Here is a 25,761-nt window from a genome sequence, read left to right as displayed (position 1 = left end):
GCGGTGAACGGAAGTTATTTGTGACATATGCCTCAGTTACCGCCGCTTCCGATTGAAGATAACACGGTTGGTGTGTTTGAAGCTTGTCCGTGAGAAATTCCTCTAAGCTTTGGTTTATACTTGTTTTTTGGACCATTCAAGATTTAAATTTAAATATATAGTAAAAAACAATGTAGAATATAATATTAAAACTAAATTATTATTAATTATACTTAATTAAAAATATAAATAATCAAAATAAAATTATTAAGCGAATATTAATATTAAATTAGTAATTAAATTAAATTTAAAAATTTAACTTAAAAAATTAAAATTATTAAATTACATTAAAAAATAATAATAAATAAAATTAAACTTAAAAAATTATATGTAATTAAAAAAAAATTAAAACTGTTATAAAACTAAAAATATATATTATTTTAAGTTAATTATAATTTTGATTGATTCTTTTTATATTAATATATGTATTTTAATAATTTAATAAAATTGTGTATAAAAAATTATAATACATTATTTAAAATTGTTTTTATTTATATAATTAAAAATACATTTATATTTTATTTTAAGTTTTATATGAATTAATTAAATATATGATACGAATTTTAGGTTTAATTAACAAATTAATCATTATTTTTGATGGTAAAAATTATTTTCAATTCTGTTTTCCTCATGTTATTATACTCCTTATATTATTATTTTATTCTTTTCTCTTCTCTTCTTCTATTTCTATTCTTCTTCAATATAATATAAAAACGTGATTTTCAAAATAAATTTTCATGTTTCTGATTTAATAAATTTCAGTATTACCATATTTTAATTAATATTTATTCATTAAGATCAAAATTTAGCAATTTAATTATAAGATAATATTTAGATAAATAAATGATTTATATATAAATAAAATTTATTTTGAATATTTACAATTGGGTTAACGACAAACTCATTAATATTGCAAACACCCGTCCCCCCCAGAGAGAAGACCGATGACCACAACATATGCGTGTGTCGGAATCCAAGCGGGCAAAACTAACGGCACCCCCGGACTGCGGGCATGTGAGAACTTTTCACCGTATTTGTTCTCAGGGTGCTTGCCCCCTTCGCCCGGTCTCGCGGCCACACGACCGCCTCAAAATCGAGAGTGTAACCAGGTAGAAACGTGAGAGGAAGGAGAGGAAGTACCACTCACTGTATCCTTCAAGAATATTAGCCCGTAAACATGGACCAGATTTATCTATTTGTGTGTGTGAGTGTGTGTGTGTTTAAGAGGGTGACTGGGGTGGGACAATCGGACACGAGGCACAAGGTGCACCTCAAACAAAACTTAGTTTTATTCAAATATTTTTTAATTTATTTTACTGAATACTTTATCATCAATAACACTTGGTGGTCCATGAGAACATATCCCATTCAATGCACGTTAAATCCGTTACCTGTTCATTTCTGCACAATCCTTCAATTTCCATACACAAAACGTCGACCGTGAAATGCTTGTGGGAACTGTATTTAAAATTTCTCGGACAATACGAGAGAAATTTTGATACATAAAATGGGAAATTGAGTCGCACGACTCACATGCGACTTGATCAGCCCGAGGGGTACTCAGGTAAAGTACAATAAAATTTTCGCAAAAAGGATGGAATTAAATGTGGGTCACACGACGTAAGTGTGCATATTTTTATATTGGTACAATCAGGTAATAAATGGGGATTGCAGGGGTCACTACTTTTATATTGTGCACTGTAAAAGGGGGTAAGACACAAGACCCGCCAGGTAAGAAAGTAAAGCGTGCATAAAAATATAAAAGTATATAAAAAAGTAAATTTTTTTTAATGTTTCGGCCCCAACTCCAATATATTATAAAAGTAACAAAAAATTAAAAAATGCAGGGAGTGTAAAATAATTTTATATGACACTTTAGTTTTAGTTAAATTTAACGACATTTAAGAAACAAAAATTATTATCAAAACATTTGATATTATATTTTGTTATAAATTATTATAATATTTAAAAAAAATCCAAAACTTTTGACTGTAATATTAATTTTATAATAAAGATGTATTTCACTTAGTAAAATATTTAATATTTACATTATTATTTAAGATTTCCTTTAAATTTCTGTTTAAATATAGGTTAAAAACATAAATTTAATGTTTTATTTGTATTACTACTTAGAGAAAATTTTAATGTTTATAAATATTATATTAATTTCTAAAAATTTTAATACAAAAATATTACATTTTATGTTATAAATTCAATTTTATCTACTTTTTGTTGATATATCAATAAATTAAAAATAAAATTGTTTATAAATTAAAAAATGAGTATAAAATTATCTAAATATTCTGTTTGAAAACTTTTATAAATGAAGTTTAAGATGCCAAAGCTTTTATCAAAATTTTTGACATTATATATTACTGTAAAATATTGTAATATTAACAAAAATGTCAAAAATTTTGAGACAGTACTATTATTTTAATAATCAAAATATATTTGACTTAGTAAAGTTTTAATTATTTATTTTGTTACTTAAATTTTCAACTAAATTTCAATTTATAAAATGAGTGAAAATATTTAATTGTTAAATAATCTAACTAATGTTGTATTATTATTAATGTCCAGTCAGCTGTATATTAAAGAAAATTTTAATTTTTATGAATATTATACTAATTCAAATTCAGAAAATGAAGATAATATAAAAATATTCCATTTCATTTTATAAACTCAATTTTATCTACTTTTTGTTGATATTTTATATTTTTATAACATTTTATTATTAATATTTATTATTAATTTATCCATAAATTAAAAGTAAAATTATTTATAAATTAATTAAAAATTAAATTATAAAAAATGAGTATGAAATTATCTAAATATTTCATTTGAAAACTTTTACAAGTTAAGTTTAAGATGCCAAAGCTTTTATGAAAACTTTTGAAATGATATATTACTGCAAAATATTGTAATATTAACAAAAATGTCAAAAATTTTGAGATAGTAATATAATTTTAATAATAAAAATATATTTGACTCAGTAAAATTTTAATTATTTATTTTGTTACTTAAATTTTCAATTAAATTTCAATTTAAAAAATGAGTGAAAATATTTAATTACTAAATAAACTAACTAATGTTGAATAATGATTAATATCCAGTCAGCTGTATATTAAAGAAAATTTTAATTTTTATAAATATTATACTAATTCAAATTCAGAAAATGAAGATAATATAAAAATATTCCATTTCATTTTATAAACTCAATTTTATCTGCTTTTCGTTGATATTTTATATTTTTATAACATTTTATTAATAATTTATTAATAAATTGAAAATAAAATTATTTATATAAATTAATTAAAAATTAAATTAAAAAGAAATGAGTATAAAATTATCTAAATATTCTATTTGAAAACATTTACAAGTGAAGTTTAAGATGCCAAAGCTTTTATCAAAACTTTTGAAATGATATATTACTGCAAAATATTGTAATATTAACAAAAATGTCAAAAATTTTGAGATAATAATATTATTTTAATAATAAAAATATATTTGAGTCAGTAATGTTTTTATTATTTATTGTGTTAGTTAAATTTGTAATTAAATTTCAATTTATAAAATGAGTGAAAATATTTAATTGTTAAATAATCTGACTAACGTTGAATTATTATTAATGTCCAGTCAGCTGTATATTAAAGAAAATTTTAATTTTTATAAATATTATACTAATTCAAATTTAGAAAATGAAGATAATATAAAAATATTCCATTTCATTTTATAAACTCAATTTTATCTGCTTTTTGTTGATATTTTATATTTTTTTAACATTTTATTATTAATTTATTAATAAACTAAAAATAAAATTATTTATATAAATTAATTAAAAATTAAATTATAAAAAATGACTATAAAATTATCTAAATATTCTATTTGAAAACTTTTAGAAGTGGAGTTTAAGATGCCAAAGCTTTTATCAAAACTTTTGAAATGATATATTACTGCAAAATATTGTAATATTAACAAAAATGTCAAAAATTTTGAGATAGTAATATAATTTTAATAATAAAAATATATTTGACTCAGTAAAATTTTAATTATTTATTTTGTTACTTAAATTTTCAATTAAATTTCAATTTAAAAAATGAGTGAAAATATTTAATTACTAAATAAACTAACTAATGTTGAATAATGATTAATATCCAGTCAGCTGTATATTAAAGAAAATTTTAATTTTATAAATATTATACTAATTCAAATTCAGAAAATGAAGATAATATAAAAATATTCCATTTCATTTTATAAACTCAATTTTATATGCTTTTTTTTGATATTTTATATTTTTATAACATTTTATTAATAATTTATTGATAAATTGAAAATAAAATTATTTATATAAATTAATTAAAAATTAAATTAAAAAGAAATGAGTATAAAATTATCTAAATATTCTATTTGAAAACTTTTACAAGTGAAGTTTAAGATGCCAAAGCTTTTATCAAAACTTTTGAAATGATATATTACTGCAAAATATTGTAATATTAACAAAAATGTCAAAAATTTTGTGATAATAATATTATTTTAATAATAAAAATATATTTGAGTCAGTAATGTTTTTATTATTTATTTTGTTACTTAAATTTGTAATTAAATTTCAATTTATAAAATGAGTGAAAATATTTAATTGTTAAATAATCTAACTAACGTTGAATTATTATTAATGTCCAGTCAGCTGTATATTAAAGAAAATTTTAATTTTTATAAATATTATACTAATTCTAATTCAGAAAATGAAAATAATATAAAAATATTCAATTTCATTTTACAAACTCAATTTTATCTGCTTTTTGTTGATATTTTATATTTTTATAACATTTTATTAATAATTTATTAATAAATTGAAAATAAAATTATTTATATAAATTAATTAAAAATTAAATTATAAAAAATGAGTATAAAATTATCTAAATATTCTATTTGAAAACTTATAAAAATGAAGTTTCAAAACTTTTGAAATTATATATTATTGTAAAATATTATAAAGTTAACAAAAAATTATATGACTCAGTATAGTTTTACTTATTTATTTTGTTACTTAAATTTTCAATTAAATTTTAATTTAAAAAATAGGTAAAAATATAAATTTAATGTCATATTAATAATAATATTCAGTGAGCTGAATATTATAAGAACATTTTAATTTTTATGAATGTTATATTAATTTATAGTTTGAAAATCAAGATAATATAAAAAAGACGCCAAAGCTTTTATCAAAACTGTGAAAATTATATAATATTGTAAAGCTTAAACTTGTTATATTATTGTTATATTGTTATAAATTATTATAATATTAATAATAAATATATAAATTAAACATAATTACTTTACGTAACGTACTATTTGCATTTACATTACATGATATTTTAAAATACGTAGATCCCTTTGTTCCAACCCTAAACAAACCGATCGAGTGACACAGTGAGCGGCGTCACCGACAAGACGATTTACCCAGTGCCAGGAGGGGAAACGATTATACACCTGTAGCTCCACGGATCCTGAGAACTTCCGATCCGTACTGTCACACACACACACACTTCCACACGCGTTCACATACGGGGGGCTCGAATGCCTTCACTGCCGTAGATAGGGGAGTACACGGGACCGGTGTTACCGTCGTCCATTGTTCCTGACGTGGGGTTCGTACGTATAATTGTTTATAACGTATTTGTGCATATGTCTGGGCTTACGGTTCGACATCTTGAGGAAAAAATCGTGTGGGGTCAGTGATTTCGTCTTTGTGGCGACACGAGGAAGTCACACGATGAAGTGAGCCAACGCTAATTTATTCGTTTGGGTTTTATTAAACAACATCTGGTTACTGTACACGTAATAAATAACAATATTTGTTTCACAGTTAATATTCCAGTTCAATTTTAGTTATATCTGAAATCTTTAACAATTTTTAAACATATGTTTATTTGGGCATAAAAATATGTAAAGTAAAAACTTGTGTAGCAAAAACAATAAACATTGTGTATGCTGGAGTCCAATTCAAGTAGTACAGCTCACATTTTAATACACTTTAATAAGTTCCCATAATTATGGCCACTACTGTATATATAAATTTGTTTTGATTCCAAAATCTGTACAATTTAAATTTTTGAAGGTCATTTAAATTATTAGTTAATTCAAATTTCTGAACAAAATCTACCAAATCTGATTATAAAATTAAATAGATATAAAAATTGTGGAATATCCTTAATTTTTTAACATTTAAGTAATTTATATTAACAGTTATATCAAAATTCTGATCATATTTCTCTATAAAATCTGTGTATAAAGTTAATTGGATATAGAAAATGTGTAATATTCTAAAATTTTTAAAATAAGTCATTTAAGTCATTTAAATTAACACTTATTTCAAAATTCTGAACATATTTTTCTACAAAATCTGTACATACATATAATTGGATATCAAAAATGTGAAATATTTCAAAATTTTGAAAATAAGTCATTTAAATTAACAGTTATGTCAAAATTCTGATCATATTTCTCTACAAAATCTTTATGTAAAGTTAATTGGATATCAAAAATGTGTAATATTCTAAAATTTTGGAAATAAGTCATTTATGTCATTTAAATTAACAGTTATTTCAAAATTCTGAATATATTTCTCTACAAAATCAATATATAAAGTTAATTGGATATAAAAAATGTGTAACATTCTAAAATTTTGAAAATAAGTCATTTATGTCATTTAAATTAACAGTTATTTCAAAATTTTGAAGATATTTCTCTACAAAATCAGTATATAAAGTTAAATGGATATAAAAAATGTGTAATATTCTAAAATTTTGGAAATAAGTCATTTATGTCATTTAAATTAACAGTTATTTCAAAATTCTGAACATATTTCTCTACAAAATCAATATATAAAGTTAATTGGATATAAAAAATGTGTAATATTCTAAAATTTTGAAAATAAGCCATTTAAGTCATTTAAATTAACACTTATTTCAAAATTCTGATCATATTTCTCTACAAAATCATATCAAAAATGTGTAATATTCTAAAATTTTGGAAATAAGTCATTTAAGTCATTTAAATTAGTGTTATTTCAAAATTATGAACATATTTTTCTACAAAATCTGTGTATAAAGTTAATTGGATATAAAAAATGTGTAATATTCTAAAATTTTGAAAATAAGTTATTGAAGTCATTTAAATTAATAGTTAGTTCAAGATTCTGAACAAAATTATCAACAAAATCTATATATAAATTTAATTAAATATCAGAAAATTAGATTATCCTAAAATTTTGAAAAAAATCACTTAAATTATTTAAAATTTTGAAGATAAGTCGTTTAAAATAAGAATTATTTCAAATTTCTGAACAAAATTCTTTATAAAATCTGTATATAAAATTAATTGAAATCAAAAGTATGGAATCTTCTAAAATTTTGAATATAAGTCAATTAAATCATTTAAATTAATAGATATTTTAGAATTCTGAAAATTCACCACAAAATCTGTATATAAAATTAATAGAAAGTCAAAAATGTAGAATATTCTAAAATATTGAAAATAAGTCATTTAAGACATTTAAAATTTAGAATTTTGAAGATAAGTGATTTAAATTAATAGTTATTTCAAAATTCTGAATAAAATTCTCTACAAAATCTGTGTAAAATTAATTGGATATAAAAGTCTGGAATATTCTAAAATATTAAAAAAAATTCATCTAAGTCTTTTAAATTAAAAGTTATTTCAAAATTATGAACACAATTCTTATTTAATTTAAAAAGTTCAAAATCAGTCTCTTTTGCTATTTAATTTTAACTATTTACAATGACTTAAGTTACCAAGTTTCTAAAAGTTAGATAAGAAACATAATAATAAATATTTTAGCTGTTAATAATAGTAATTCTTTCTTTGGAACCCCCGAAACTTAATATTTTCCAAAACAATTTCATTACACAATCTGACTTGCTTTTTCCAGAGAAAGAATAGTGAATTTTGCATCCCCTTTCAAAGGCTAAGCCGCCATGGGAATTATTTCTCGACAAAAGAGCGTACGACTGAGGCCTTTGATAATTACCTGGCGGTCTTTCTTTTAATTTGCCTTTTCGCCTTTTGTGGCCCACAGATTTTCTCTTAATTACAGGATTATTAGTCCTTTGATAGAATTAAAAAAAAAACTGGCTCATAGTTGGGGAAACACTTTAACAATTTTAATTTGTCACGGATTATTACTAATAGTCTGCCACAAATATCTAAATGTGTTTATGACAGTTTTAAATGGACGTACATCATAAACGAATAAATTTCATCAAGAGAGTGATCATGACGGCAAACTTTCGGCACAGTCCAATAAAATCGTTTATGGGGACAATTCGTAGGAAAAAAAATGATTCGTGTCGTGTGGCCTGGAGGTGGTTTCTACCTGGGAAAGGATGTTGAAAAAACGAGTTCGGCCAAAGAGGTTATTTCATAGTTTTTTACGATGGCCGAAAAATGACCGGGGCCAAATATTTTCTGTAATTGTCGTTTTCCTTGATGCGTTCTTAATTTTACACAGCATTTGTTGCCAAATTATCACTTATAATTTTTTTTTACTTGATGCTTAAATTTTTCTTAACTTTACCATTAAATAAAGAATTTAAATGTTTTAAGTGATAAATTGATTGTTTCTTAAATAATTTAATAAATAGGTTATAAATTATAAAAATTTTATATGACTTATCTAATTATTAATTTAAATGACTTATTTTCAAAATTTTAGAATATTACACATTTTTGATATTCAATTAACTTTATATACAAATTTTGTAGAGAAATATGTTCAGAACTTTGAAATAACTGTTAATTTAAATGACTTAAATGACTTATTTTCAAAATTTTAGAATATTTCATATTTTTGATATCCAATTAATTTTATATACAGATTTTGTAGAGAAATATGTTCAGAATTTTGAAATAACCACTAATTTATATAACTTAAGTCACTTATTTTACACATTATTGATATCCAATTAATTTAAATGACTTATATGACTTATTTTATCAAAATTATCTAAATGAGAAAGTAGTTATTTTGACTTTATACTTCATCCGTGTAAAGTGAGTTTATAAAATTAACTGGATATAAGAAATATGAAGTTTTTGTCTATGAAATTGGTTTATAAATTAAAAAATAATATAAAATGATTAAATTAATAGTTATTTTAAAATTCTGAATAAAATTCTCTACAAAATCTTTGTAAAATTAATTGGATATAAAAGTCTGATTTTATATCTGAAATATTTTCTGTAATTGTCGTTTTCCTTGATGCATTCTTAATTTTACACAGTATTTGTTGCCAAATTATCACTTATAATTTTTTTTTACTTGATGCTTAAATTTTTCTTAACTTTACCATTAAATAAAGAATTTAAATGTTTTAAGTGATAAATTGATTATTTCTTAAATAATTTAATAAATAGGTTATAAATTATAAAAATTTTATATGACTTATCTAATTATTAATTTAAATGACTTATTTTCAAAATTTTAGAATATTACACATTTTTGATATTCAATTAACTTTATATACAAATTTTGTAGAGAAATATGTTCAGAACTTTGAAATAACTGTTAATTTAAATGACTTAAATGACTTATTTTCAAAATTTTAGAATATTTCATATTTTTGATATCCAATTAATTTTATATACAGATTTTGTAGAGAAATATGTTCAGAATTTTGAAATAACCACTAATTTATATAACTTAAGTCACTTATTTTACACATTATTGATATCCAATTAATTTAAATGACTTATATGACTTATTTTATCAAAATTATCTAAATGAAAAAGTAGTTATTTTGGCTTTATACTTCATCCGTGTAAAGTGAGTTTACAAAATTAACTGGATATAAGAAATATGAAGTTTTTGTCTATGAAATTGGTTTATAAATTAAAAAATAATATAAAATTATTAAATTAATAGTTATTTTAAAATTCTGAATAAAATTCTCTACAAAATCTGTGTAAAATTAATTGGATATAAAAGTCTGATTTTATATCTGAAATATTTTCTGTAATTGTCGTTTTCCTTGATGCGTTCTTAATTTTACACAGCATTTGTTGCCAAATTATCACTTGTAATTTTTTTTACTTGATGCTTAAATTTTTCTTAACTTTACCATTAAATAAAGAATTTAAATGTTTTAAGTGATAAATTGATTATTTCTTAATAAATAGGTTATAAAATTTAAAAATTTTAAATGAATTATCTAATTATTAATTTAAATAACTTATTTTCAAAATTTTAGAATATTACACATTTTTGATATTCAATTAACTTTATATACAAATTTTGTAGAGAAATATGTTCAGAACTTTAAAATAACTGTTAATTTAAATGACTTAAATGACTTATTTTCAAAATTTTAGAATATTTCATATTTTTGATATCCAATTAATTTTATATACAGATTTTGTAGAGAAATATGTTCAGAATTTTGAAATAACCACTAATTTATATAACTTAAGTCACTTATTTTACACATTATTGATATCCAATTAATTTAAATGACTTATATGACTTATTTTATCAAAATTATCTAAATGAAAAAGTAGTTATTTTGACTTTATACTTCATCCGTGTAAAGTGAGTTTATAAAATTAACTGGATATAAGAAATATGAAGTTTTTGTCTATGAAATTGGTTTATAAATTAAAAAATAATATAAAATTATTAAATTAATAGTTATTTTAAAATTCTGAATAAAATTCTCTACAAAATCTGTGTAAAATTAATTGGATATAAAAGTCTGATTTTATATCTGACATATTTTCTGTAATTGTCGTTTTCCTTGATGGGTTCTTAATTTTACACAGCATTTGTTGCCAAATTATCACTTGTAATTTTTTTTTACTTGATGCTTAAATTTTTCTTAACTTTACCATTAAATAAAGAATTTAAATGTTTTAAGTGATAAATTTATTATTTCTTAAATAGTTTAATAAATAGGTTATAAATTATAAAAATTTTATATGACTTATCTAATTATTAATTTAAATGACTTATTTTCAAAATTTTAGAATATTACACATTTTTGATATTCAATTAACTTTATATACAAATTTTGTAGAGAAATATGTTCAGGACTTTGAAATAACTGTTAATTTAAATGACTTAAATGACTTATTTTCAAAATTTTAGAATATTTCATATTTTTGATATCCAATTAATTTTATATACAGATTTTGTAGAGAAATATGTTCAGAATTTTGAAATAACCACTAATTTATATAACTTAAGTCACTTACTTTACACATTATTGATATCCAATTAATTTAAATGACTTATATGACTTATTTTATCAAAATTATCTAAATGAAAAAGTAGTTATTTTGACTTTATACTTCATCCGTGTAAAGTGAGTTTATAAAATTAACTGGATATAAGAAATATGAAGTTTTTGTCTATGAAATTGGTTTATAAATTAAAAAATAATATAAAATTATTAAATTAATAGTTATTTTAAAATTCCGAATAAAATTCTCTACAAAATCTTTGTAAAATTAATTGGATATAAAAGTCTGATTTTATATCTGAAATATTTTCTGTAATTGTCGTTTTCCTTGATGCGTTCTTAATTTTACACAGCATTTGTTGCCAAATTATCACTTGTAATTTTTTTTTTACTTGATGCTTAAATTTTTCTTAACTTTACCATTAAATAAAGAATTTAAATGTTTTAAGTGATAAATTTATTATTTCTTAAATAATTTAATAAATAGGTTATAAATTATAAAAATTTTATATGACTTATCTAATTATTAATTTAAATGACTTATTTTCAAAATTTTAGAATATTTCATATTTTTGATATCCAATTAATTTTATAAACAGATTTTGTAGAGAAATATGTTCAGAATTTTGAAATAACCACTAATTTATACGACTTAAGTCACTTATTTTACACATTATTGATATCCAATTAATTTAAATGACTTATATGACTTATTTTATCAAAATTATCTAAATGAAAAAGTAGTTATTTTGACTTTATACTTCATCCGTGTAAAGGGAGTTTATAAAATTAACTGGATATAAGAAATATGAAGTTTTTGTCTATGAAATTGGTTTATAAATTAAAAAATAATATAAAATTATTAAATTAATAGTTATTTTAAAATTCTGAATAAAATTCTCTACAAAATCTGTGTAAAATTAATTGGATATAAAAGTCTGATTTTATATCTGACATATTTTCTGTAATTGTCGTTTTCCTTGATGCGTTCTTAATTTTACACAGCATTTGTTGCCAAATTATCACTTGTAATTTTTTTTTACTTGATGCTTAAATTTTTCTTAACTTTACCATTAAATAAAGAATTTAAATGTTTTAAGTGATAAATTTATTATTTCTTAAATAATTTAATAAATAGGTTATAAATTATAAAAATTTTAAATGACTTATCTAATTATTAATTTAAAAGACTTATTTTCAAAATTTTAGAATATTACACATTTTTGATATTCAATTAATTTTATATACAGATTTTGTAGAGAAAAATGTTCAGAATTTTGAAATAACCACTAATTTAAATGACTTAAGTCACTTATTTTACACACTTTTGATATCCAATTAATTTAAATGACTTAAATGATTTATTTTCAAAATTTTAGATTATTTCATATTTTTGATATCCAGTTAAGTTTATATACAGATTTTGTAGAGAAATGTGTTCAGAATTTTGAAATAACCACTAATTTATATGACTTAAGTCACTTATTTTACACATTTTTGATATCCAATTAATTTAAATGACTTATTTTATCAAAATTATCTAAATGAAAAAGTAGTTATTTTGACTTTATACTTCATCTGTGTAAAGTGAGTTTATAAAATTAACTGGATATAAGAAATATGAAGTTTTTGTCTATGAAATTGGTTTATAAAATAAAAAATAATGAAAAATTATTGAAGGAAAGACTCGTTTTTTTTTTAAATGTCTTCTAAAAAATATTTTTTTTTTTCATTTTTATCCTCTTTTTTCCAGTTCAGTTAATTTAAAAATATGTCAACATTTCTGTTTTTTACAGTTTTCGTTTTTCTTACAAAAAATAAGATCATCCTTTAACCTAGATTCAGATCTCGGCCACACACACAATATAGATCAAGGTCGTAAGAATGTGCGTAATCTACCATACTGAAGCTTTTTCAATACCCATCTAGGCTCAAGGACTGGTACTTGTTTAACCACGAAACATTCCCACGCATCATCGGAGGACTGTGTTATTAACTCGGTATGTCAACACAACTTGAACGTGAACATTTCATTTACTTTTTGTTATGTACACCTTATAATATATTGGGATTTCAATTATTTGGACAATAAAACGAGTAAATCAGTGTTTCAGGTTTCTTTACTGAGCTTTCATTGAACTCTCCTACATTATAAATTAAATTTTATTAATTCAAAGATCATAAGATAATTAAACAGCCACTTAGCACCTTATGTTTAAATGTTAGAAAACAAGCATTTAAATTTACATTACGTGAATATCACCCCTCTCATTTACAGCCCCGATGTTACTCACTCACTGATCGTTCTGGTGTATGAGCACCTTTGGCAGTCGTACGAGCGAAACGTGTTTGAAACGTACAAATTCTCACGGTGATATACCGCATCGAAATTATATGCCGTTTTAAGGAACAGGTATTTAAAAAAAGAAAAAAACATACCACCATAATTATCGCAACTGAAGGATTGGTGATTCGATATCTTTACTTGGTTTCAAACATTTCCCTCGCAAATTTTTGAAAGTTCTCTGCCCTTAGATCGGAGATAAGTCCAAATGGGACGTAATGGACCAATATAATTAGAGGGATTATTGGTTGTCACTGATTTGTCTTGAGATTTTATCGGCACAATTTTCGAAGACCACCCCGGCGAGGAACGTTTATTAGGGATGGTTGTCCGACGCATTTCACGGTATTGTGCCATAAAAAGGAGATTTTTACGAATATTGACACACACACAAAAAATAATTACTGACATATTTCTCAAAGAATTTTCGAGGGTGCATTCCAGACAATTTTAAAATAATTATAAATTTACCAAATATATATATATTTTGACATATATTTTTAACAGTAGAAATAGTAAAATTCTAAGAAAAAAAAAATATTTATAATATTACATTATTAAAAAAATATAAATATTTCTCTGTATAAAATTAATTGTATATCAAAAATGTGAAATATTCTAAAATATTGAGATAAGTCATTTTAGTTATTTCAAAATTTTGAACAAAATTCTCTACAAAATCTGTATATAAAATTAAATGGATGTCAAAGATGTAGAATATTGTAAAATTTTGAATATAAGTCAATTAAGCCTTTTTAATTAATAATTATTTCAAAATTCTAAACATAATTTTTTATAAAATCTTTATATACAATTAATTTGATATCAAATATGTGGAATATTCTAAAATATTGAAGATAACTCATTTAAGTCATTTAAATTAATAATTATTTCGAAATTTTGAACATATTTCTCTAAAAAATCCACATATAAAATTAAATGGATATAAAAAATGTAGAATATTGTAAAATTTTGAATATAAGTCAATTAAGCCTTTTTAATTAATAATTATTTCAAAATTCTAAACATAATTTTTTATAAAATCTTTATATAAAATTAATTTTATATTAAATATGTGAAATATTCTAAAATCTTGAAGATAAATCATTTAAGTCATTTAAATTAATAGTTATTTCAAAATTTTGAACATATTTCTCTACAAAATTCATATATAAAATTAAATGGATATAAAAAATGTAGAATATTGTAAAATTTTGAAGATAAGTGAATTAAGTCATTTTAATTAGTAATTATTTCAAAGTTCTAAACATAATTTTTTATAAAATTAATTTGATATCTGAATATTCTGAAATATTGAAGATGTCATTTAAGTCATTTAAATTAATAATTAATTTAAAGTTGCGTTAAATCTTAAAACAACATTTGTATACAATATTTATTTACTGTTTCTATTCAAAAAATTACAAATTAATTTATTTTTTAATATTATACATTAAATATAAAAATCAACAAACAGGTAAAACATAAATGATGCTTTGTCCCTTTACTTTTGTGCTTATTTCAATTAATATAAATGTTTAAATTTAACACAAGTTTCCAGATGATATGGCCCATTTTTATGACATTCACCATTATAAAATCCAAGTTAACTAAAATAATCCTTTACCACTTTTATTCCCTAAAACCACCTTTTCTCGAAATAGAAATTTAATGGCCCCAACATATGTCCATTTTTTTTATCCACGTTTTCACTATCAGGTATCACTTTCCATTCATGGGAAAGTAAAATCCACCACCAAAACTATTCCGACCGACCCATCGAGACGTAAAAAAAAACGCAATTAATAACAATGTTTAAGGAGGGCGGTTTAGTTATCTCTATTGTTAAATTTGATTTACCACGGACACCACGATACACCTGTTGCGATGATATGTGAAAGGACGGGCCATAAAAAATAAGGGAGAATTAATCACCCGCAACGAAACTTCAAGGTCGACGCTTGTCGTGGCGTTCATTAGGGTTGCTAACGGTAAAGGCACAAAAAACGCCTGCCCTTAATTTTGGGCTGTGTCGACCTACTGGCACATTAAAGGAATTCTTGTGACCACTGAAATGTTTCTGTGTAGGGAATTTTTTATTAATTTGAATAGTTTGGGGGTTGCCAAACAAATTTAAATTTTACTGGAAAAGTGAAAGTTGCTGAAAGTTATTAAAATTACATAAAACCCCTTTAGAGTTAAAGTTTATTACAACCCCATCTGAGCCTTTTGTCGCTTCGGTAATATTGTACAAAATTGAATATTAAGGGTTGCATTTTATTGAAAGGGAAAACGAAAGGGTAATAAAATAAAGTCGTCCACCATAAAAGTTGTTCTTCTAATTACATTAATCAATTAGGCAAATGAGTAATGTAATTCACACGGAATGTTTACACTGTCGTCCCATCGATTCGAGTGGTCCTCAAGCATTTTTTTATTTACCATTCACAAAGCTCATAAAGGGAAATTGGTTAACAATCCACCATTTTAATCTTGTACAAATATCCACCCACAACACTTGTTCCCGGACCCTTTTAAAAGACGTCTTTCATCTCTGTCGATCCGAACGATCAGACACTTGTTCCGAGGCAGACGATTGAGGAGCTTTTTTTCTTCGTGTCCTTCTCCCACCCGAAGCTTTTGTTGTATATCCGCTTGTGGGCCACACGACAGCGAGCACCGTATTAACAGTTATTTCCCATGTCTCAATATTCGAGGGAATTGGGCCCGAGGAACTTTCACGTCTGGACCATCGTGACATCAATGGATGGATGTCACTGAATCCAGTCACAAGCCTAAGATGAGGTGACAGACAAAGGGAACAATCTTTTGATTTGAACATCGTTTAATTAATCTTTGCCCTTTACCCCTTTGTGAGGTTGGAAATCAATTAACCAGAGTCAGCTCCTCCAATCTACTGAGTTCCAAGTTAAACGCAGTGACCCGTGTAACGATGTAAACAAAGAGCTGCCTATTAGTGGAACTAACCGGTGCTCGTACACCTAAAGGTTCGTGGGAAATATGAGCGGGCTTGAGTCAGTGTGTGAAGTTATTTCACACAGCGAGACGAGCCACCGTAAAGGCCTAAAACCAGGCCTCACACATGACACCACTTCAAACCCATTTAGTAAAACAATGTGTATGTTTTCTGGCTTAGTTCGTGGTTGATGACTGTACTGACTAATTTTAGATTATCGTTAATGTTATTATTCACCTAAAACCCATCATAAAAATGTACCAGATAATAAAACTAATCTGTGTACTTTTATAGAAGAGTCATCTCAATTATGGTATTACAGTCGTCTGCTCAGTACCTAAAATCTTTGATCTTATTAAAATAATTTATTGTGCCTCAGGCCTGTCTTGCGACCCAGGTGCCCCGGCTGGAACCATAACACCCCACTTGCCCGCCATGGGACACCCTCTTTGACCAAAAGGCGCTCCGCCGTTCGGTGGTGGGGGAACCCTGAAATAATTCCCACGATCCATCGGAATGTATAACTGGTGGTTTTTCGAATAATTTCATCATTCAGGAACAGTGTCTCAAACAGTGAACATCCAGCACAGTGAACGTTTCAGTGTGTGACCCACTAACTAACTAACTAACTAACTAAGTGATAAGTGCCTTTAAGGATTACTTCAGTTGGATTAAATCAATCAATATGCCCATCAGTGAAGACGAATTCGAATACTCCAGATCAATGCAAGAGCCTCAAACCACCATGTCAAAAGCTGAACTAAGAAAAACCCACAAGCCCATAATGGAAAAGAGACGCAGAGCCAGAATCAATCACTGCCTCAACGAAATCAAAACTTTGATCCTGGAAGCCATGAACAAAGACGTAAGTACTGCTAATGATTGAATGAAATCGAATTTGTGTGCTAACAACTAATTTTTATTACAGCCAGCACGTCATTCCAAACTGGAGAAGGCTGACATTCTGGAAATGGCAGTGAAACACTTGCAGAACACCCAACGTCAACACCTTGCCATGGCCATGGCTACAGATCCAAGTGTCTTAAGAAAGTTCAAGACTGGCTTCAATGAATGCTCCAAAGAAATCGACCGGTACATCAGCACTTTAGATGGAGTTGACGATGCCATGAAACAAAGAATAACCTCCCATTTACAAAAGTGCATCAGCAGCATCGAACACGTAGCCCAGTTCAACTTCCCCGGCTTCAACAGTTTACCATTCTTGACCAACACCAACATATTCTCCACTCAAAAGATTAATGAGTCAGTAAATACGGGAGATCAGAACAATAACCCCCATATTCAGATACCACAAGGCATACAGCTAATTCCCAGTCGATTGCCCAGTGGAGAAGTCGCCCTAATCGTCCCCAACACCAGCAACTTACCATACTTCCCCCAGGTGGTGCCGACTCAGAACAACACCAGACCCAGCGCGTTTGCGGCAGTGATTCCCCACTCCAGCACCTCAGAAACGATAATTCCCAAACCCTTAAGCCCCCCGATCAGCCCCATCCACATCCACGAGGACCAACGCAGCATGTCACCCCAAGGCTTCAGGCCGGTGCATAAGTACACCGGCGACCACCAGGTCCCCCAAATCACCTCCACCTTCAGCGAAAATCATAGTTTTGTCAAACCGGAAGTCAAAACCATGAAGTACCCCATCCACAAGAGCTTCGACAAACGACACGACAGCCCCAAGAAACTAGCGGAGCCTTTGTGTATAATCACGAACCAATCGGAGCGGTACAAGCAAGCTCAGATGAAGGAGGACTCGGCCCACTACGAGGAGAACCTCCAGCGCGGCCTCAAGCGGGAGCACAGCCTGCTCACCATAGCCGACTTTCCCCTTGGACAACCGGCCAAGATCCTTAAACTGGAAACTGAAGCCAAACCCTCCGGTTCCGATGCGGAGCCGCCCTCGTCGCCCAGAGACTTGGAGACGAACGAGTCGATGTGGCGGCCGTGGTGATTTCGATCGAAACTTCTGTGATTTTGTTGAGTTAGAGCTTTAATGTTTGCTTGCCGTTGAATGGGTTTGTGACTGTAGATGTAAAGACTGATGCTAGTTTTAAGGATGACCAGAGAAATAAAATATACTTTTTTATAAAACAGATTAATGTGTCTTTATTTATTACTGATATATATTATTTCTATTAATTATTAAAATTGAATGATCTAAATCATTAAATTGAAACTATTTTATATTTTAAAAAGTTTTTACTTACAACCATAACTTTTTTTATTTATGTCAAATATTATATACCATCATTATAATTTTTTTATAATTATAAAAAATATTTTTATTTTATTTTTTACTTATTAAATAATAATTTAAGATAATTTTTTCCTACTGACTTGAATATAAAACTGTACCCACACTTTGTCCATAATATGTTTATGTTTATAGAATTTTGTTACTTTATAAACATTTATATTGTTCAATTAAACATTCCTTGTTTAAAAATATTTGGTTTTCACACGCTTACGAAGCCCTCTATCGTAAATGTGATAAACTGTAAGGACGTGGTAAAAAAACTTTCTTACCTCCTTTTCTCTCGTAATTAGTTTTAGCTATTTTCTCATAGATGTCGCCCAATACACAAACAAAGTTCTGCGTTTATTTACATTGCTAAACAAACCAAAATCTGCAATAATAATTTATTTAACTCAGTAACGGAAGAAAATATTGTGACTTACGTGATAATCTGATACAGGTGTGTACAAGGAACAATAAATATTCTTAATTATATTGTTCTAACGAACAAAACAACAAACTAATAACCTCAAAGCTGTCGATAGCCATTATTGCGAATATCAAAATGTCTTCTGAACAGGTACGTGTTAATTTACGTTGTTTTATTGATTGCCAAAGTGATTTTAATCATGTAAATTACAATAAAAACAATATTAAGGTTGACGAGAATGGCGCCAAACCGTGTCCTAAAAGATCACTATTAATGTAGTTCAATGACTCTAACGTAAGATGGCGCCCACTGATACAAACTTTTCCCAAACAATTTTAGAAAACTAAGCACGTAATTTACAATACTGCCCGGAAAATATGCAAGGAAGCTGGGTCAAAATTTAATATGGAATACACACAAGACGCCCAGGATTTAATAGCAGAATTAACATACAAGCAAATTCAGTTAATGGGTTTCGACTTGGAGGCATTTCAAAAGTAATTACACACGACGTAATTATAATTTGTTTTCTTTAGCGTTTCGATTATTTTAAGGCACGCCAAAAGGTCCACCATCAATACGGACGACGTTAAATTGTTGGTGAGACGGAACGATTCGTTGGTAAGACTTAATTGCGGTTCAGTACGTGGAAAATTAATGTTGGACTTTCAGAAGGAGATGGTGGACGCCAAAGTGCAGGTTATTGCTGCTAATAAACCTGCCGAAGCTGCCACGTCGGCTGCTGCGCCTCCTAAAAGGAAACGTAAGATGTGATTTGTTAATTTTATAATAAATAATTGCTCATTTCTATATTTTGTACTTTATTTTACTCCTATGAATTATTTATTTAACCAACGTTAAAGTGTATTTTATTTATTATGGGAATCCCTGATATTATTTCACAGAAAACTGTAATTTATCTGTCCTTGTATTTATGGAGGAGACTGTACTTTTCTTTAAACATTGTATAATCGTGGACAAATAATAGATAATTTTCAATTAAATGTAATCTTGATTGATTATAATTTATGTACAATAAATTGAATAAACATTTTAGAAGAAGAGTTCATCAATTTTTGATAATTAGCAGGATTATTTTCAATTTTTTACATTTAAAACAACTCTTATGTTTATTTTAAAGAAGTCTAGAATAATTACATATAAAAATTTGAATAATTAACTAAAATTCAAAGACTTATCAATTGAAAATAGTACAAATAGTTAAGACAAAATTATGAATGACGTAATGCAATTAGCAAACTCCGCTTTTTCTCTATGAAATGGCATCCTTTTTTCATATTAGCAGAAATCTAATTACTTATGCGTCACACATCGTCGCTCAACGTACGTACGTAAGTGTGGAATTTGATTTATTAATTTCCCGATACACGCTCAACTATTTCCGTCATTTCACTCGTATTAATTTTCTGGACTCGGCGAAACTGCTAATCCGACGCCGTCCCAAATTGGATTCATCCAATTTGGGCGAATACGCGATGCAGCCCGACAAAGCCCTCGCCCGGCGCCCCCGTAATACACAGAAACACACACAAGACAAGCTACTAATAAAATTAGAATAATGAACTGCCGTTTTAAATGAATTACATTACCGCGACGGCGGCGGCGGCGGCGGCGGCGGCAACGGCGGCTGCGGCACACATCCACGTCGAAATTTCGAAATCACCGGTAACTATCCGGCACTTAATTACATAATTATTTGCGGGGAAAGCTTCCACTTCGTAACTTTACGATTTGCATTTATATTAACGGGCGCTCTTATAAATATGTGGTGGGGTGTGGGTCAGAGAATTTCTGATTAATTCGCACCAGTCTCAACATAGGTGATGTTGCAGGAAAGAATTAAAAGTGAACAGCCTACTTCCTACAAAAAGACGTACTATATTAATGGTGTTGATGTTTTAAAGTAACTAACTAATTATTTCTCCTCTTCATTGTTGGCAAATTTGACACCAACGAGTTTCTTTCAAGTTTTGGAGGACAGGTTTGGGGAACTGAGGGTGAGAGGAAACAGTTTAAACCTCAATTCATTGAGATTATTGAAGCCATTTTGGCCACTAGGCCAAGGTGAAACCACTTTAACACTATTTTATATGAATATCATATAAATATATATAATCATAAATTAAAAAATGAGATAATCCTGATAATTATCTAATCATTTATCAAATTTTGGAATTTTTAGAACTCTGTACAAAAGAAATAATAAAATCTCACTTTTTTTAAATGTTTATTCAATTTATTGTGCATAAATTATCATCGATCAAGATTACATTTAATTTAAAATTGTTAAGTGTACCTCGTTAATTATTTAAACAGTTTTTTTTGTTTATATCTTCTTTAATTATTCAAGATTTCTTTAAAATAAACATAAGAGTTGTTTTAAATGTAGAAAAAAAAACGAAAATAATCCTGCTAATTATCAATTTTTGACAATTATCTGATCAATTATCAAATTTTGGAATTTTTAGAACTCCATACAAAAGAAAATAATAAAATCTCTCTTCTTTTAAAATGTTTATTCAATTTATTGTACATAAATTATCATCGATCAATATTACATTTAATTTAAAATTGTTAAGAGTACCTCGTTAATTATTTAAACAATTTTCTGTGTTATATCTTCTTTAATTATACAAGACTTCTTTAACGTATACATAAGAGTTGAATTAAATGTAAAAATTTGAAAATAATCCTGCTAATTATCAATTTTTGATAATTATCTGATCAATTATCAAATTTTGGAATTTTTAGAACTCTATACAAAGAAAATAAGAAAGTGTTAAGAGTACCTCATTAATTATTTAAACAATTTTCTGTGTTATATCTTCTTTAATTATTCAAGACTTCTTTAAAATATACATAAGAGTTGAATTAAATGTAAAAATTTGAAAATAATCCTGCTAATTATCAATTTTTGATAATTGTCTGATCAATTATCAAATTTTTGAATTTTTAGAACTCTATATAAAGAAAATAATAAAGTGTTAAGAGTACCTCATTAATTATTTAAACAATTTTCTGTGTTATATCTTCTTTAATTATTCAAGACTTCTTTAAAATATACATAAGAGTTGAATTAAATGTAAAAATTTGAAAATAATACTGCTAATTATCAATTTTTGATAATTGTCTGATCAATTATCAAATTTTTGAATTTTTAGAACTCTATATAAAGAAAATAATAAAGTGTTAAGAGTACCTCATTAATTGTTTAAACAATTTTCTGTGTTATAACTTCTTTAATTATTCAAGACTTCTTTAAAATATACATACGAGTTGAATTAAATGTAAAAATTTGAAAATAATCCTGCTAATTATCAATTTTTGATAATTGTCTGATCAATTATCAAATTTTGGAATTTTTAGAACTCTATACAAAAAAAAATAATAAAGTGTTAAGAATACCTCATTAATTATTTAAACAAATTTCTGTGTTATATCTTCTTTAATTATTCAAGACTTCTTTAAAATATGCATACGAGTTGAATTAAATGTAAAAATTTGAAAATAATACTGCTAATTATCAATTTTTGATAATTATCTGATCAATTATCAAATTTTGGAATTTTTAGAACTCTATACAAAGAAAATAATAAAGTGTTAAGAGTACCTCATTAATTATTTAAACAATTTTCTGTGTTATATCTTCTTTAATTATTCAAGACTTCTTTAAAATATACATAAGAGTTGAATTAAATGTAAAAATTTGAAAATAATACTGCTAATTATCAATTTTTGATAATTGTCTGATCAATTATCAAATTTTTGAATTTTTAGAACTCTATACAAAGAAAATAATAAAGTGTTAAGAGTACCTCATTAATTATTTAAACAATTTTCTGTGTTATATCTTCTTTAATTATTCAAGACTTCTTTAAAATATACATACGAGTTGAATTAAATGTAAAAATTTGAAAATAATCCTGCTAATTATCAATTTTTGATAATTGTCTGATCAATTATCAAATTTTGTTATTTTTAGAACTCTGTACAAAAGAAAATAATAAAATCTCACTTTTTTTAAAATGTTAATTCGATTTATTGTGCCTAAATTATCATCGATCAAGATAACATTTAATTTAAAATTGTTAAGAGTACCTCATTAATTATTCAAACAATTTTCTGTGTTATAACTTCTTTAATTATTCAAGAGTTCTTTAAAATATACATACGAGTTGAATTAAATGTAAAAATTTGAAAATAATCCTGCTAATTATCATTTTTTTATAATTGTCTGATCAATTATCAAATTTTGGAATTTTTAGAACTCTATATAAAGAAAATAATAAAGTGTTAAGAGTACCTCATTAATTATTTAAACAATTTTCTGTGTTATATCTTCTTTAATTATTCAAGACTTCTTTAAAATATACATAAGAGTTGAATTAAATGTAAAAATTTGAAAATAATACTGCTAATTATCAATTTTTGATAATTGTCTGATCAATTATCAAATTTTTGAATTTTTAGAACTCTATATAAAGAAAATAATAAAGTGTTAAGAGTACCTCATTAATTGTTTAAACAATTTTCTGTGTTATAACTTCTTTAATTATTCAAGACTTCTTTAAAATATACATACGAGTTGAATTAAATGTAAAAATTTGAAAATAATCCTGCTAATTATCATTTTTTTATAATTGTCTGATCAATTATCAAATTTTGGAATTTTTAGAACTCTATATAAAGAAAATAATAAAGTGTTAAGAGTACCTCATTAATTATTTAAACAATTTTCTGTGTTATATCTTCTTTAATTATTCAAGACTTCTTTAAAATATACATAAGAGTTGAATTAAATGTAAAAATTTGAAAATAATACTGCTAATTATCAATTTTTGATAATTGTCTGATCAATTATCAAATTTTTGAATTTTTAGAACTCTATATAAAGAAAATAATAAAGTGTTAAGAGTACCTCATTAATTGTTTAAACAATTTTCTGTGTTATAACTTCTTTAATTATTCAAGACTTCTTTAAAATATACATACGAGTTGAATTAAATGTAAAAATTTGAAAATAATCCTGCTAATTATCAATTTTTGATAATTGTCTGATCAATTATCAAATTTTGGAATTTTTAGAACTCTATACAAAAAAAAATAATAAAGTGTTAAGAATACCTCATTAATTATTTAAACAAATTTCTGTGTTATATCTTCTTTAATTATTCAAGACTTCTTTAAAATATGCATACGAGTTGAATTAAATGTAAAAATTTGAAAATAATACTGCTAATTATCAATTTTTGATAATTATCTGATCAATTATCAAATTTTGGAATTTTTAGAACTCTATATAAAGAAAATAATAAAGTGTTAAGAGTACCTCATTAATTATTTAAACAATTTTCTGTGTTATATCTTCTTTAATTATTCAAGACTTCTTTAAAATATACATAAGAGTTGAATTAAATGTAAAAATTTGAAAATAATACTGCTAATTATCAATTTTTGATAATTGTCTGATCAATTATCAAATTTTTGAATTTTTAGAACTCTATATAAAGAAAATAATAAAGTGTTAAGAGTACCTCATTAATTATTTAAACAATTTTCTGTGTTATATCTTCTTTAATTATTCAAGACTTCTTTAAAATATACATAAGAGTTGAATTAAATGTAAAAATTTGAAAATAATACTGCTAATTATCAATTTTTGATAATTGTCTGATCAATTATCAAATTTTTGAATTTTTAGAACTCTATATAAAGAAAATAATAAAGTGTTAAGAGTACCTCATTAATTATTTAAACAATTTTCTGTGTTATAACTTCTTTAATTATTCAAGACTTCTTTAAAATATACATACGAGTTGAATTAAATGTAAAAATTTGAAAATAATCCTGCTAATTATCAATTTTTGATAATTGTCTGATCAATTATCAAATTTTGGAATTTTTAGAACTCTATACAAAAAAAAATAATAAAGTGTTAAGAATACCTCATTAATTATTTAAACAAATTTCTGTGTTATATCTTCTTTAATTATTCAAGACTTCTTTAAAATATGCATACGAGTTGAATTAAATGTAAAAATTTGAAAATAATACTGCTAATTATCAATTTTTGATAATTATCTGATCAATTATCAAATTTTGGAATTTTTAGAACTCTATACAAAGAAAATAATAAAGTGTTAAGAGTACCTCATTAATTATTTAAACAATTTTCTGTGTTATATCTTCTTTAATTATTCAAGACTTCTTTAAAATATACATAAGAGTTGAATTAAATGTAAAAATTTGAAAATAATACTGCTAATTATCAATTTTTGATAATTGTCTGATCAATTATCAAATTTTTGAATTTTTAGAACTCTATACAAAGAAAATAATAAAGTGTTAAGAGTACCTCATTAATTATTTAAACAATTTTCTGTGTTATATCTTCTTTAATTATTCAAGACTTCTTTAAAATATACATACGAGTTG

General features: G+C 25.2%; 2 protein-coding genes across 5 annotated transcripts; both read left to right on the top strand.

Annotated features, from left to right (window-relative positions):
- The first annotated feature begins 5,436 nt into the window (after positions 1–5,436).
- LOC109600679 (transcription factor HES-1) lies at positions 5,437–18,734 on the top strand. Of its 4 annotated transcripts, none has more exons than XM_049967836.1 (4): positions 5,437–5,687; positions 13,091–13,294; positions 16,995–17,480; positions 17,544–18,734. In XM_049967836.1, exons 3-4 carry the CDS (start codon positions 17,301–17,303, stop codon positions 18,588–18,590), a joined length of 1,227 nt encoding a protein of 408 aa, XP_049823793.1. In that variant the 5' UTR covers positions 5,437–5,687; positions 13,091–13,294; positions 16,995–17,300; the 3' UTR covers positions 18,591–18,734. The 4 variants fall into 4 exon arrangements, with proteins under 4 accessions (XP_049823793.1, XP_049823794.1, XP_019872413.2 ...); XM_049967837.1 differs by having other exon boundaries at positions 5,437–5,691; XM_020016854.2 differs by lacking the exon at positions 13,091–13,294.
- Positions 18,735–19,224: 490 nt separating this feature from the next.
- Positions 19,225–20,115, top strand: LOC109600680 (centromere protein S). The gene is made up of 4 exons (XM_020016856.2): positions 19,225–19,455; positions 19,645–19,802; positions 19,860–19,926; positions 19,978–20,115. Exons 1-4 carry the CDS (start codon positions 19,441–19,443, stop codon positions 20,077–20,079), a joined length of 342 nt encoding a protein of 113 aa, XP_019872415.1. The 5' UTR covers positions 19,225–19,440; the 3' UTR covers positions 20,080–20,115.
- Positions 20,116–25,761: the final 5,646 nt, after the last annotated feature.

The sequence above is a fragment of the Aethina tumida genome, chromosome 5 (genome assembly GCF_024364675.1).
Source record: "Aethina tumida isolate Nest 87 chromosome 5, icAetTumi1.1, whole genome shotgun sequence".
In the NCBI taxonomy this organism is placed as follows: Eukaryota; Metazoa; Arthropoda; class Insecta; order Coleoptera; family Nitidulidae; genus Aethina; species Aethina tumida.
This window is presented reverse-complemented; position numbering and strand designations above follow the sequence as displayed.

Excerpts from the sequence above, each read along its gene's own strand:
- LOC109600680 (XM_020016856.2), top strand. Across the intron at positions 19,803-19,859 it reads GACTTGGAGGCATTTCAAAA|GCACGCCAAAAGGTCCACCA; the intron begins GTAATTACACAC and ends GATTATTTTAAG. Across the intron at positions 19,927-19,977 it reads TGAGACGGAACGATTCGTTG|AAGGAGATGGTGGACGCCAA; the intron begins GTAAGACTTAAT and ends TTGGACTTTCAG.
- LOC109600679 (XM_020016854.2), top strand. The coding sequence starts at position 17,301 with ATGCCCATCAGTGAAGACGAATTCGAATACTCCAGATCAATGCAAGAG. Across the intron at positions 17,481-17,543 it reads TGGAAGCCATGAACAAAGAC|CCAGCACGTCATTCCAAACT; the intron begins GTAAGTACTGCT and ends TTTTTATTACAG.